We start from the raw sequence: 14,480 nt of genomic DNA, 5'->3' as shown, positions 1-14,480 counted from the left end.
CCCAATGCCGCAACTAAAGATCCCGCATGCTGCAACTAAAAGATCCAATCCCGCACGTGGCAACGAAGATCCCGCATGCCATAACTAAGACCCAGTGCAGACAAATAAATAAATAAATAAGAAATTGCATAGTGCTGTAACAAACAAATCTGTATTCAAAGAAATGAGTCACTCTGAGAACATTTCTTTGAAAGACATCAAGTGAGATCAAGGCATTTGGAGGGTAAAAGCTGAGCAGCACTGTCCCTCCTAATGAGCAAGGGCAGCTAATACATGTTGTAATTTGTTATAGCTAATGCAAAATAGGAGGATTTTTATGGGGGAAAGAATAAAGAGCAAGCTTTAGGCACTGTTTTATAAACATACCAAATTTTTCAGCTGTTTCCTTATCAGGAATATATTGGTGCTCAAGATTTAATATCTTCAGAGAAATAAAATTTGGTAAAACAATGACTATAAAAGGGAAAAGAAAAATTTAGTTATGTCAGCTACATTTCTTACACCAAAAAATAATGTGTTTAAAGAGTATTTTAAAAGTGATAGAAATTAATATAATAATTCAGAATATAATAATTCAGATTGTTTAAAGAGTATTTTAAAAGTGATAGAAATTAATATAATAATTCAGATTGAATTAATTAGTATGACAAGTAGATAACACAAATCTTTGCTCAGGAAACAATTCTCATAACTAGAAATGTTTAAACATCTAGAAACAAATATACCTTACTTGAAAATTCATTTAAGATCAGATATTTATTGCAATAGTTTTGTTCTTTGACATCAATTGCATTTTTAAAATCTGGCTGTTAAAAAATGACTGTCCACAGAAGCATCTTAAACCAAAATTTTACAATTTTAGCTCTTACCAAATGGGGCGGCTTTAAAAAATGGTCCAGTAAGCTTAATTTCTTCAAGTTTCTTGCAGGAAGCAAGTACAGTCATGAGAGACTCAAGATCCGAAAAGAAATTACATTGCAGATGGAAAACACGAAGGTTTGGAGAATTCTGAATTAATTTGACTGTAAAATATCAAATTTAAGGCATCAGAGATTGGAAATTTCTATCAGAGTTAGTCATTTAATTTATTAACTTGTTTCAACAATAGTGAATTAAAATAAAGCATCATGATGTAATGAATTGGGCTTAGGTTCAGGGTCTGTGACTAACTGATGAGCTACGTGAACCGTCGTTACTGACCCTCTCTGGGGAATCAGTTTTCTCCTCTATATAGTAATGGCATTGACTCAGCTAAAACCTTCAGCTTTAACATCCTAATGTCTCTAAGTTTGCACATGATGTTTACACTATAGAAACACTATGCAAAGAAACATAAAGGCAGTGACAACTCTGAAGCAAAACTTAAATTTGAAAAAATTGCTGAACAATATAAGAAAACTACTACTTCCAGCTTCAGCTACAATTTTTTTTGCACGCAGCTCTGCATGTCAGTTCAGTAGAGATTTACCTTTTTTTAGTCTTTAGTCTTTACTAAACTAAGGAACTGATGATACCTAAGTCATTTTGCTAAATGATATATTTAAGAAAGATAGCTGTACAGGTTGTTCATCAACCATGAGAATGGTTGATGAAATATATTTATAAAGGCTGATGAGAAACAGGGAAAGGCTTCTGATTACTACCAATCATCAGATTTCCTTCCTTCTTATCTGGCAGATTTCTAAGTTGCAATGTAAGAGCAACTTAAACAAAAACAAAGTAAAAGAACTCTACAAACTATTTTTGGAGAGGCAGTACATTCCACTGGTTAAGAGCTCAGACTTAAAAGTCAAAATTCCTGTGTTTAATTGCAAATTTACTATTTCCTTATCTGGGTGACCTTGAGCAAATTATCAATACTTAACCTCTATAACTCCATTTCCCCAACTGTAAAAATTAGAATATAATAGTATTTACCTTGTAGAATGGGTATGAAGGTTAAATGAGTTAAGATTTATAAAGTGCTTAGAACAATTCCTACCATGTAGTAACAGCTCAATAATTACAAATAGCTGTCATTTTTTAATGACAACAAGTGCTATTCCAACAATTTACCTTGGATACAGGCTACACCCTCAGATCCACAGAAGCTTTAACTTAAATAAATTATTGGCCAAGTAGGTTTTCCAAGTGATACAAAAACAAGTAAATCAAAGTGCCACACTTACCTAGTTTGGAAGGACCGTATTCAGCTAAAATTTGGATCAATAATTTCTCCATATGGTGGAGATTTAGGAATTCTTCAGGAATGACTGAAAAAACATCTCGTTTATCATCCAGATTCACAGACAGTTCTTTCAAGCACAAGAACTTGTCCAAACTAAGAAAGAGTTGATCTAGAAAGTAGCACACAGTTTCCCATTATTAATCTAAAGAGTTCCAAATGCAAAATTTCAAACTGTCATTTGATTCATCGAACTATTTTCATATTTCAAACGAAAACCTTTCACATACCATAAGACTTCCTTTTTTAGAAAGCACATATATGAAGATAATGCTTTCTGCAGCATTTACTGATTATGTCAACTAAAAAAAATATATGTACAACCTAAAAGTTTTGAGTTATGTTTTATTCAGTGGACATTCTTAGGACTTCAAGTCCGGGAGGCAGCATCTCAAGTAATCCTGAGAAAACTGCTCCAAGGAGGTGAGGCGGGGAGCTAGGATATATAGGAGTTTTGCAACAAAGGCAGGTAGTCAGAACAAAAGATTACTGTTAATAAAAGAAAACTAGATATCTCAGGTTAAGGAATTTAGCACTTTTCTATGTATGGGAAGATGCAAGAGTCTGGGGTCACTAAAATCATTCTTTTGATATGCACCTCAGCTATCTGGGGCCAGTATCCTGTGTTTTCACATCCTGAGTTTCTTCAAGCTGCACCCTTTGGGGTGGCTGCAGTCTGATGACTGCTAGATGGCAGGTATTCTTTGTTTCCTTCCTGAGTTTCCTCCGGGCTCACTATCAGGGGTGGCTGCAATTGCTGATAGCTACAACATCCTTTGTTTACTGATATGGCAGGCAATATTTTACTTCTCATCTACTATATGAGAAGCTCTGTACTACACTCTGGATTCACAAAGACATCTCAGCAAATGGGGCTGGGACAACTGAATTTCTCCATGCAAAGAAGTTGGACCCTTACCTCCCACCACCATATACAGAATTGGCTCAAAATGAATCAACAACCTAAATATAAGAGCTAAAACCATACAACTCTTAGAAGAAAACAGAAATAAATCTTCATAACCTTGGATTTGAGAATAGATTCTTAGATATGCTACCAAGAGCACTAGCACAAAAGAAAAACAGACAAATTGGACTTCACTGAAATTTGAAACTTTACAGATTGAAGTACATTATTGAGACAGTGAAAAGGGCAATCTATCGGAGAAAATATTTTAAAACCAAGTGTCCAATAAAGATTTAATTACACAAAGAACTCCTATAACTCAAAACAAAAAGACAACACAATTTTAAAAATGGACAAAGGAACAAACAACCCAATCACAAAATGGGCAGGAGACCTAAAGGGACATTTCTCCAAAGAAGACATACAGATGGCTAACAAGCACATAAGATGCTCAACATTGCTAATTATTAGAGAAATGCAAATCAAAACTACGAGGTATCACCTGACAATGGTCAAAATGGCTATCATCAAAAAGTCTACAAATAGGGACTTCCCTGGTGGCGCAATGGTTAAGACTCCGCCTGCCAATGCAGGGGACACGGGTTCGAGCCTTGGTCCAGGAAGATCCCACATGCCACAGAGCAACTAAGCCCGTGCACCACAACTACTGAGCCTGTGCTCTAGAGCCCACGAGCCACAACTACTGAACCTGCGAGCCAGAACTACTGAAGCCCACACACCTAGAGCCTGTGCCCTGCAACAAGAGAAGCCACTGCAACGAGAAGACCACGCACCGCAATGAAGAGCAGCCTGCGCGCAGCAATGAAGACCCAACGCAGCCAAAAATAAATAAATAAATAAAATTTTTTACAAGTCTCCAAAAATAAATGGTGGAGAGTATGTGGAAAAGGGAAACCCTACTACACTGTTGGTGGGAATGTAAACTGGTGCAGCCACTATGGAAAACGGTAAAGAGGTTCTTTAAAAAAACTAAAAAATAGGGACTTCCCTGGTGGCACAGTGGTTAAGAATCCGCCTGTCAATGCAGGGGGCACGGGTTCAATCCCTGGTCCAGGAAGATCCCACATGCCGTGGAGCAACTAAGCCCATGCACCACAACTACTGAGCCTGCACTCTAGAGCCCGTGAGCCACAACTACTGAGCCCACATGCCACAACTACTGAAGCCCGCGCTCCTAGATTCCATGCTCCACAAGAGAAGCCACCACAATGAGAGGCCCGCATACTGCAACTAGAGAAAGGCTGCACACAGCAATGAAGACCCAACGCAGCCAAAAAAAAAAAAAAAACTAAACTAAAAATAGAGTTACCATATAATCCAGCGATCCCACTCCTGGGCATGTATCAGGAGAAAACCATGGTTTGAAAGGGTACATGCACCACAGTGTTCACAGCAGTACTATTTACAATAGCCAAGACATGGAAGCAACCTAAATGTCCATCAACAGATGACTAGATAAAGAGGATGTGATGCACACACACAACGGAATATTAGCCATAAAAAAGAATGAAATAATGCCATTTGCAGCTACATGGATGGACCTAGAGATTATCATACTAAATGAAGTAAGTCAGACAGAAAGACAAATATCATATGATATCACTTCTATGTGGAATCTAAAAAAGTGATACAGATGAACTTATTTACAAAACAGAAATAGACTCACAGACATAGAAAAAAAACTTATGGTTACCAAAGGGGAAAGGAGAGGGAGGGAGGGATAAATTAGAAGTTTGAGATTAACAGATACAGACTACTATGTATAAAATAAACAAGGACCTACAGTATAGCACAGGGAACTATATTCAATATCTCGTAATGATCTATAGTGGAAAAGAATCTGAAAAAGTTTATACACACACACACACACACACACACAATCTGAATCACTTTGCTGTATACCAGAAACTAACACAAAATTGTAAATAAACTACACTTCATTTTTTTTAAATGGGCAAAAGGATTTAATAGACTGTCTCCAAAAAACACACACTAACAGCCAATAAGCACATGAAAAGATGCTCAACAGCATTAGTCATTATGAAAATGCAAATCAAAACCAACGTGAGATACAATTTCACACCTATTAGGATGTCTCTGATTTAAAAAAAACAAAAAAGCATTGAGGATGTGAAGAAACTGGAGCCCTTGTACATTGCTTGTAGGAATGTAAAATGCTGCAGCCAGCGTGGAAAACAGTTTGGAGTTTCCTTGAAAATTAAAATAGAATTACTATCATTAATAGCCAATAATTCCACTTCCGGGTATATATCCAAAAGAATTGAAAATAGAGTCTCCAAGTAATATTTGTGCACCCATGTTCATGGCAACTTTAGCCAGAATAAACAGTGCAAGTGTCCATCAACAGATGAATTGATTAATAAAATGTGATATATACATACAATGAAATATTATTCAGCTATAAAAGTAGTGAAGTTCTGACGCATACCACAACACGGATGAACCTTAAAAACGTGAAAGAAGCCAGACACAAAAGGACAAGATATTGTATGGATTCACTTATGTGAAACAGAATAGACAAATTCATAGAGACATCAGCATCTGGGGAGAAGAAGGAGGTATCGTTTAATAGGTACAGAGTTTGGGATGATGGAAAGGTTCTGGAAGTGGATAGTGGTGATGGTTGCACAACACTGTAATTGTACTTAATGCCACTGAATTGTATACTGAAAAATGATTTTAAGGTTTCATGTATGTTTTACCATGATAAATATTTGAAAAAACAAAATTTTTCTAAATTTGATGATAAATATCAACCCACAGATCCAAAAAAAATGTTCAGTGACCCTCAAGTAAGATAGATACAAAGCAAAGCACACCTAGGCATTTAACAAACTGCTGAAAATCAAACCCATACTAGCAACAATCCGAAAATGAAAAAATTTAAATACCATTTACAGGAGTATCAAAAATACAAGTACCTAGGAATAAATTTAATGAAAGATGATAAAGTCTATACTGAAAACTCTCAAACACTGCTTAGACAAGTGAAAAGAGACACAAATAACTGGGAGACACTACTTCCCACTTGTTTATTTCCCAGAGTACAAGCCCTTTCTTCCATGAAGCAGGTGGGGTGAGGGTAATTCTCAAGCATCATTTACATATAGATCATTCTTTGACTAATAACAAGTCATTTGTTTATTAAGAGACCTCATTAGTCATTGTATTATTTTTATCAGAGTTTGAAAGCCATTCTGTTATTTGGAAGCCTTTCACTAATTCATATTACTGACAGAAATAAGTTAGTAAAGATTTATTTTATATCTGTTCAATCAGCAAGGATTTATGGTCTCACACTTTCAAAAGTTTTCATCCACCTAAAACTAAGAGTGAGAAGATAAGAGTACACATCCTAACAGTCATCTAAAACAGATGCAGGTTTACCTTGTAGATGGGTTGTCTTTGAGACTTCAAGAGATTCTAGGGAAGGCAGAGTGAGAAGCAATTCCTGTTCTACTGCACTCAGCTCAGATTGGCTTACGGAGCACTTGGTGAACGAGGCCTTATACTGCTCAAGAGCTGGGCTGATGCTTTCAATAAAACCCGTGCTCCTGGTCAAGTGGAGTTCAATGTGCTGTGAAGCTGAGAAAACTTTCGTTAGAAACCTTAGCATCTCCTGATCCACAGCATCAGTACCAGTCACATGAACTTCCAGAAGGGGAATCTTGTACTGCTTTGGAGAAAGGTTCCAGTAGCCAGTGCTGATATCTGCTGGTGCCTTGAGTTGCATGTTCAGAAAACTGTTCACGGTTTCCTCTTTTTCAACTAAATTCTGCTTCCATTCACTCGCAAGTTCAAAGGCAGAAGCATAGTCCTGATCTATGGTTGGTGCCTGGGATTTGTCGAAAATTTTTTCCAGTAATGAAAAATCTGTTTTGCGTAAGCTATTTCCTCTTATGGAGACCTGGACTCTCCCCAACAATAACAGGCTTTCTGGGTGGTCAAAAAAATACTGTAACTTAAGTACACTCAAAGACAGGGTTCTCCCTTGAAGGAACTGCAAAATGAATGGAGAACAGGCAGCAACACTGTTGCTTCGATAAGCAGTTTTTACAGCCAGAGCCAGTAAATGTTTTGAAACCAGTGAAAGGTAATTTTCTGGAGAGTGTTGCCACAACAACCGGAGACACTGCATTTGCTCTGAAATCTCTGGATGATGCTTCAGGTAGTCATCATTTTCAGATATATTCTCCAGTGTCTCTTGATTATCCACCAAAAGAAGCAATTGGGATACAATTGTTGGCCCTGCCTTTGTTGAAGAGTGGCAAGAGACATAGTTCAAAAAATTTGCATAGGGACCTATAGCCATCATGGCTGAGTTAATTTGTTTCAAATAATGAAGTCCCGAATCTTGATCCTCTTGCCTATCTGAATCCAGGAGTTCAGTCAGCCTCATCCCAGCAAGAAATTCTTGGAATGAAGCATTCAAAAACTGATAGACTGGCCTCAGTCTCTGGGCTGTGAATTTGCTCATCAGGTACATGGCTAGATCTTCATCTTCACCAATCCCTACTTCTAGGAGATCATCATCACTAAACTCAAAGCAAGATGAAAAAAAACCTTTCAAGGCCAGCTCACCACAGGAGGACACAGTTGCTTTGAGAAGGTCAGCTGCAGTTTTGTGCCTTAAGAAAAGGCATTCTATATAGGACTTGAAAACAGCCACATCATCAAAGGACTGACAAAAAGGATACCGAAGCCAATTAGCACAGACTGCTGCTACGAAGAAGGGAGTTTTCTGAATTCCCAGCCATGTTTCATTAATTCTAAAGTCAACCATAAACTTTCGCAGACGGGTCAAATCATCTGGAAAGAGCTTCCGTAATATATAGAGGGTATTACAGAAGGGAAACGCTTTGATCTCTAGAATTGTATCTAGGTGTCGGCGGATGTCCTTAGCCCTGTTTGTATGGACAGCAATCAATAAGCAGGTCCTTGACAAATGGTTTCTTTGAATCATCCTCTCTATGCTTTGAGGGATTGAGCACATCTCTTTGTAGTCATCCAAAAGGAATAACACCTGGTTCTTTAACTGCTGGATGATGTTCCACAGGCCCATTTCAGTAACAGATCCTTCTGTCTCTAGGAGTTGGTCACAAATGACATTGGCCAGCCCCTGGTCCAGTCTGGTAGAGCCAAGAGAGACGTAGAAAACCAACTGGAACCTGTGTAACAAGGGACAGCATCCTGATGCCCATAGAAGAGCTACTGTCTTCAGGAGGACCGTCTTTCCACTACCAGCTTCACCCTCCACACACATGACGGAGTTCAAGTTAGCAAAGACCTCAGGCAACACCACAGGCTCCTGCACAGTATTGGTGATGTGTTTTGAAGCAAGGGACAGATCACAATTCAGCAGCTGATCGGTGGCTAGACAGGAAGAGACCTCAAGCAAAGACATGTGGCAGAAAGGGGCACTGGTGTAGGCTTTTCTCAGGCGCTCACTCAGACTTTTTGCCTCCTGAAGCCACTGGGCTTCACCATGGGCCACCTCTGTGGAGAAAAGCAAGGAGGCACAGTTATAAATACTTTTTTAAAATCCCCTATGTAGAAATATATGTACACATTCATCTAATCCCATGTGCTACTTCCAGATCCTTACCTGGCACTACAGAACTCACTGCTGACTCTTCAAGATTGCTTTCACTTGTAGTTTCCTTTGAAAAGAAAATCCTCTATTAAATCAGCATTTGTATAAGAGGGTGGGGCTTTGAATTACAATTAGGGACCAGACATTTTCTAAACCCAACCCATCCTCAAGTATTTACGCCAGTTGCAGGGAGGAGTGCTACAAATATGAAACAATAAGTGATCTGCAAACACACGCAAGCGTGTGCTCCTGGGTGATATCCAAACAGTGCATTCCATGGGTGACTTGAGCTGTGATTACTGTCCAGATGATTAGAATCACAGTGTCTAGAGCAAGATGGACCCTCCAGAAATCATTAGGTGCAACTTCTGATCTTAGTTATCAACAGTTTTTTAAATATTACATACCTGGGATATAGGAAGGTTATGTTTCTTCCTTTAAAAATAAGCTATTTAAGGGGTTCCCCTGGTGGTCCAGTGGGTAAGACTCCAGCTTCCGGTGCAGGGGGCCCGGGTTCCATCCCTGGTCGGGGAACTAGATCCTGTATGCATGCTGCAACTAAGAGTCCACATGCCACAACTATGAGCCTCCATGCCACAACTAAAAGATCCCACAGGCCACAACTAAGATCCGGCACAGACATAATAAATAAAAAATAAATAAATATTTTTTAAAAATAAGCTAGTTAAGGGAGGTGGGGGGATGAGCAAAGATGAATCAAGTGAACGACAAATTACCTTGTTTTCTTTTTGGGGGATGACGAACATAATACACCTAACATACAGCCTCAAATAAGGGGTGTGTGTGTATTAAACTGGCAGTGGCTAATCTCCTAGAGAACTATGTAGAATTTCTCAGTTTAAAAAGGGGTCAACCTATTAATCTGTATTTTTGATTTGGTTGGTTGGTTGCTGTTGTAAAAGAAACATATCTTCCCAGCTTTGAGAAAAGCCAACTACCAAGTCAGACCTTACTGTCCTCCAAATGATGATCACAGATGGAATCCAGGTAGCCTGGATGCTAATCAACTTTTAGGTCCAAACGAGTCTGGGCCTCACAGTAGAAGGGATTGACTCTACATTTCATGAAACTAGGTATTATGTTTTGTTTATTGTAGCATCCCCATCTGCAACTGGCGCATGATTGGTGCTTAACAGATATTTGTAGAATTCATTTATTTATTTTTTTAATGATGAGCAGTTCCTGTTCAAAAACAGTTTTTAATCACATGATCACACACTCTGAAAATAAACAAGGTGGCGTTCATACCGTTAAGTCAGAAAGTTCACCATGGCTCTGAAGGTCTGGAATCACTTCTGCAGAGCACTTCATATTGTGGAGAAACTGACAACTAAGCACAAAAGTTAAAAGTTATAAAAATAATTGTATGGGACTTCCCTGGTGGCGCAGTGTTTAAGAATCTGCCTGCCGATGCAGGGGACACGGGTTTGAGCCCTGGTCCGGGAAGATCCCACATGCTGAGGAGCAACTAAGCCCATGCCCCACAACTACTGAGCCTGTGAGCCCTAGAGCCCATGAGCCACAACTACTGAGCCCACATGCCACAACTACTGAAACCCGTGCACCTAAAGCCCGTGCTCCGCAACAAGAGAAGCCACCGCAATGAGAAGCCTGCACGCAGCAACGAAGATCCAACGCAGCCAAAAATAAATAAAGTAATTAATTAATTTTTAAAAATAGTTGTATGCAATTAAGCATTTGCATTAGGTTTTCAAAAACACTGTGAGAGTTTTACTGGCAAAAATTAAGTATAAAATTAACATTTCCAGTGATTCTGTCAGTGTCTTTATCAAACAAGACATGTAGACTATAAATCTCAGCAGTAGAGATATAAATGGTTCATAAAGTAGTGGTGGGGATAACCAGCCAATGTGGTGGAATGGGAGCATATTTAACACTCATCCATGAGACCAACTAAAATGAACCTAAAGGAAAAAAAAAAGAGAGAAGACAACTCTATCTATGGATTCTGGAATAATGACAACAAAAAGGACATTAGTAGAAAAAATGGTGAAATATGTATAACATCTGGAGTTGATAGCAATGTACCAGTGTTGGTTTTTTAATATTAATAAATGTACCAGGATAATATAAGGTGTTAGTATTAGAGGAAACTGGGTGTGGGAATATAGGAACTCTCTGTATTATCTTTTCACCTTTTCTCTAAGTCGAAAAGTTTTTCCAAATAAAAAGTTTATTTTAGAAAAAAACTCCATCAATATGAAGACTAAAGAATGGCCACAAACATACTCTCTAAAAACAATTTGCTAGACATCATGAAACTGGAACATAAAATACCATCTAAATTCAGGTTATGATGTCTGCCTGAAGAACCAAGGAAGAAAATTCTAAAGAGCTCTACCCACAATCATTAACTTGGATAGATGAGAACTATAAATGTCAGTAGGTAAATGATAAAACTAGAAACAATTATCTTGGTTTATTTTTATGCTGCTGAATTACAGGAAAGCAGGTGATAAAGCAAGAGGACACATCATTTTTATTTTCCTACTTGAAGATGAGCCCAGGAATAGAAGGGTAGCTACAGGAAGATAGCTAGTAGGACTTCAAATGCTTCTGTCCAAGGTCACTATGCAGATAGACCCATCAAGGAAAAGGACTCTGAAGGAAGGTAACATACAAGCATTTTCATACAAGTAAAGCCAAGCAGACCAGCACTACAAGAAAAGTTAAAGGAAGTTCTTCAGTTAAAAGGAAAATGATAACAGATGCAAACTTGGTTCTACCCAAAGGAATGAAGTGTGCCAGGGATGGTAACTCAATGGGTAAACAAGAAATACATTTTTTCTCTTTTTAAAATGTATTTAAAAGATAATTTTTAGAGCAAAGATATAATACTATATTGTGAGATTTAGAATATATGTGATGTAAAAATGTATGAAAACAAAATCGCAAACAATAGGAGGGGGAAAATAGAAGTATACTGTTATATGGTTTATACATTATATGTCAACTGTGATAATATTATTTGAACATGACTGTGATATGTTAAACATGCATTATGATTCTAGAGCAGGTACTAAAAAGATAAAGATGTACATCTAAAAAGCCAACAATAGAGATAAAATGGAACACTAAAAAATACTCAAATGCAAGTCAGGAAAAGAAGAAGAAACAAAGAGCAGATGGGATAAATAGAAACAAATAGCAAAATAGTAGATTTAAATCCAACCATATTAATAATTATATTAAATGTAAATGTTCTAAACACTCCCATTAGAAAGCAGATATTGGGGAATTTGTTGGGGGTCCAGTGGTTAAGACTCTGAGCTCTCACGGCCAGGGGCCCAGGTTAGATCCCTGGTCAGGGAACTAAGATCCCACGAGCTGACAATATGGCCAAAAAAACTCAAACAAACAAACAACAAAAACAAAAGAGAAAGAAGATATTGTCAGACTGTTAAAAAAAAGCAAGACCCAACTATGTTGCCTACAAGAAACTCACTTTAAATATAAAGTCATAGATTAAAAGTAAAATGATTTCGGGAATTCCATGGTAGTCCAGTGGTTAGGACTTGATGCTCTCTGGGTTCAATCCCTGGTCGGGGAACTAAGATCCCTCAAGCCACGCAGCGTGGCCAAAAAAAAAAAGTAGAATGATTTCAAAAAAGGTAGTGTCATGTAAAAACTATACAAAAGCTGGAGTGGCTACATATATTAATATCAGATAAAGACTTAAGAATAAGGAGTACTATGAGAGATAAAGAGAGACATTTCATATACTCTCTGAATATGAAAGAGGAAAGGGCAAAGAATAGCCAAGATATGGTCCTGAAGAAAAAGAGCAAGGAAACTGTATGGGAAAATATGAAAATATGCTCAACATTATTAGTAATTAGATTGACAAAAATTAAAATTTGGGCAATACTAAATTAGTGAGGAAGCAGACAGAATGGAAACATCTATGCTAGTGAGAATATAAATCAGTACAACCACTTCAAAAAAAGTTTTGCATAATCTAATAAAGTTGAGTATGTGCAAACCCTATTACTCTGCAATTCCATGGTTGGTTATGCATCCTGGAGAAACACATGTGAGCACTGGGAATTATGTACAAGAGGGTTCATAGTGGCATTATTTGAATTGCAACACTCTGTAAAACAACCCAGATGTTGAATCTAGAATAGAATGGATAAATTACATATTCATAAAACAATATACTATATAGCAATGAGAACAAGTGAACTGCAACTCTATACATAATTATGAATGAGTCTCAAAAACTTTGTGTAAAGTTTGAGTAAAATAAGTCAGTCATCACAGAAGAACCATGCAGTATGCTTCCATTTATTTGAACTTCAAGAATAAGCAAAGTTAAATGTGTTTAATAATACACATGTAGTTGGTGAAACCATTAGGAGAAGAAGGAACAATTAACCCAAATTTCAGGATCATGTTTACCTCTGAATTGGAGGGACAAGGATATAATCAGAATCGGGAAGGAGGGCACACAGTAGCATTCTAAGGACTTGATAATATTCAATTTCTTAACTTTAGTGCTGGGTTCATTTGTTTCTTTGTTAATTGTCCTTTAAATCATACATAAACATTTTAGGTACTCCTTTAAATGCATCCTAGTTTGTGATTTTAAAAAAGAGGCAGGGGCTTCCCTGGTGGCGCAGTGGTTGAGAGTCCGCCTGCTGATGCAGGGGACGCGGGTTCGTGCCCCGGTCCGGGAAGATCCCACATGGCGCGGAGCGGCTGGGCCCGTGAGCCATGGCTACTGAGCCTGTGTGTCCGGAGCCTGTGCTCCGCAACGGGAGAGGCCACAACAGTGAGAGGCCTGCATACCGCAAAAAAAAAAAAAAGAGGCAGAAGGGGCTTCCCTGGTGGCACAGTGGTTGGGAGTCCGCCTGCCGATGCAGGGGACACGGGTTCGTGCCCCGGTCCGGGAGGATCCCACATGCCGCGGAGCGGCTGGGACCGTGAGCCATGGCCGCTGAGCCTGTGTATCCGGAGCCTGTGCTCCGCAACGGGAGAGGCCACAACAGTGAGAGGCCCGCGTACAGCAAAAAAAAAAGAAAAAAAAGAGGCAGAAGATTTGAGCCTCACATGGAGCACCAAAAAACAAAAACAACAACAACAAAAACCACAAAACAAACAAACAAAAAAGGCAGAGGAAAAATAAAAATGCCACACAAAAAGGGAGTTGATAGAGTCCAGGAGAGGTTCTAAATAAAATTAGACTGCATCCTAGCTTATTTTTCCAAGAATTAAGAAGAATATCCCCACTGTTTAAAAATTTACAAAATATTAAATCCAAATAAGAAAGAAAAAAACACAACTACTTCTGTCAAAACACCTTCAAAACTGTATCCTCTTTAGAATCTTAGAATTAGGTGGAAGTATTTAAGACCTGTTTATATTAATATTTATTTCTGGAAGAGCACTTACTAATTACAAAGTGAAAACAAAAAAATGTTCTCTTACAGTTGAACATTTTTGAAGAGTTTGGTGAGTGAAAAATAAGCCAAAAAAAAAAAAAAAAGGTTAAAGAGCTACAGAAAATAAATATTAAAAAGTAGCCATTTATTCATGAAATTTTAGAACACTGGAAACAAACAGAAAATCCTAAATGCATCCAGGATGGAAAAAGTAGTTTGCAATGAAAGGATTAAGAATCAGAAAGACATGGAATTTCAACAGCAGTATTGGAAGCTATTAGAAAATAT

General features: G+C 38.0%; 1 protein-coding gene across 4 annotated transcripts in view; it reads right to left on the bottom strand.

The window, feature by feature from the left end:
* Positions 1 to 14,480, bottom strand: part of NAIP (NLR family apoptosis inhibitory protein) — a 50,903-nt gene that overhangs the window by 12,453 nt on the left and 23,970 nt on the right. For all 4 annotated transcript variants that reach the window (XM_060295866.2, XM_030845091.3, XM_060295865.2 and 1 more), the window contains 6 exons: positions 10,036 to 10,117; positions 8,779 to 8,833; positions 6,561 to 8,669; positions 2,169 to 2,336; positions 870 to 1,022; positions 367 to 453 (listed from right to left, as the gene is read on the bottom strand). In XM_060295866.2, coding sequence (XP_060151849.1) covers positions 367 to 453; positions 870 to 1,022; positions 2,169 to 2,336; positions 6,561 to 8,669; positions 8,779 to 8,833; positions 10,036 to 10,117 — 2,654 coding nt within the window. The remainder of the gene's footprint in view (positions 1 to 366; positions 454 to 869; positions 1,023 to 2,168; positions 2,337 to 6,560; positions 8,670 to 8,778; positions 8,834 to 10,035; positions 10,118 to 14,480) is intronic.

This window comes from Globicephala melas, chromosome 3 (assembly GCF_963455315.2).
Source record: "Globicephala melas chromosome 3, mGloMel1.2, whole genome shotgun sequence".
Taxonomy (NCBI): Eukaryota; Metazoa; Chordata; class Mammalia; order Artiodactyla; family Delphinidae; genus Globicephala; species Globicephala melas.
This window is presented reverse-complemented; position numbering and strand designations above follow the sequence as displayed.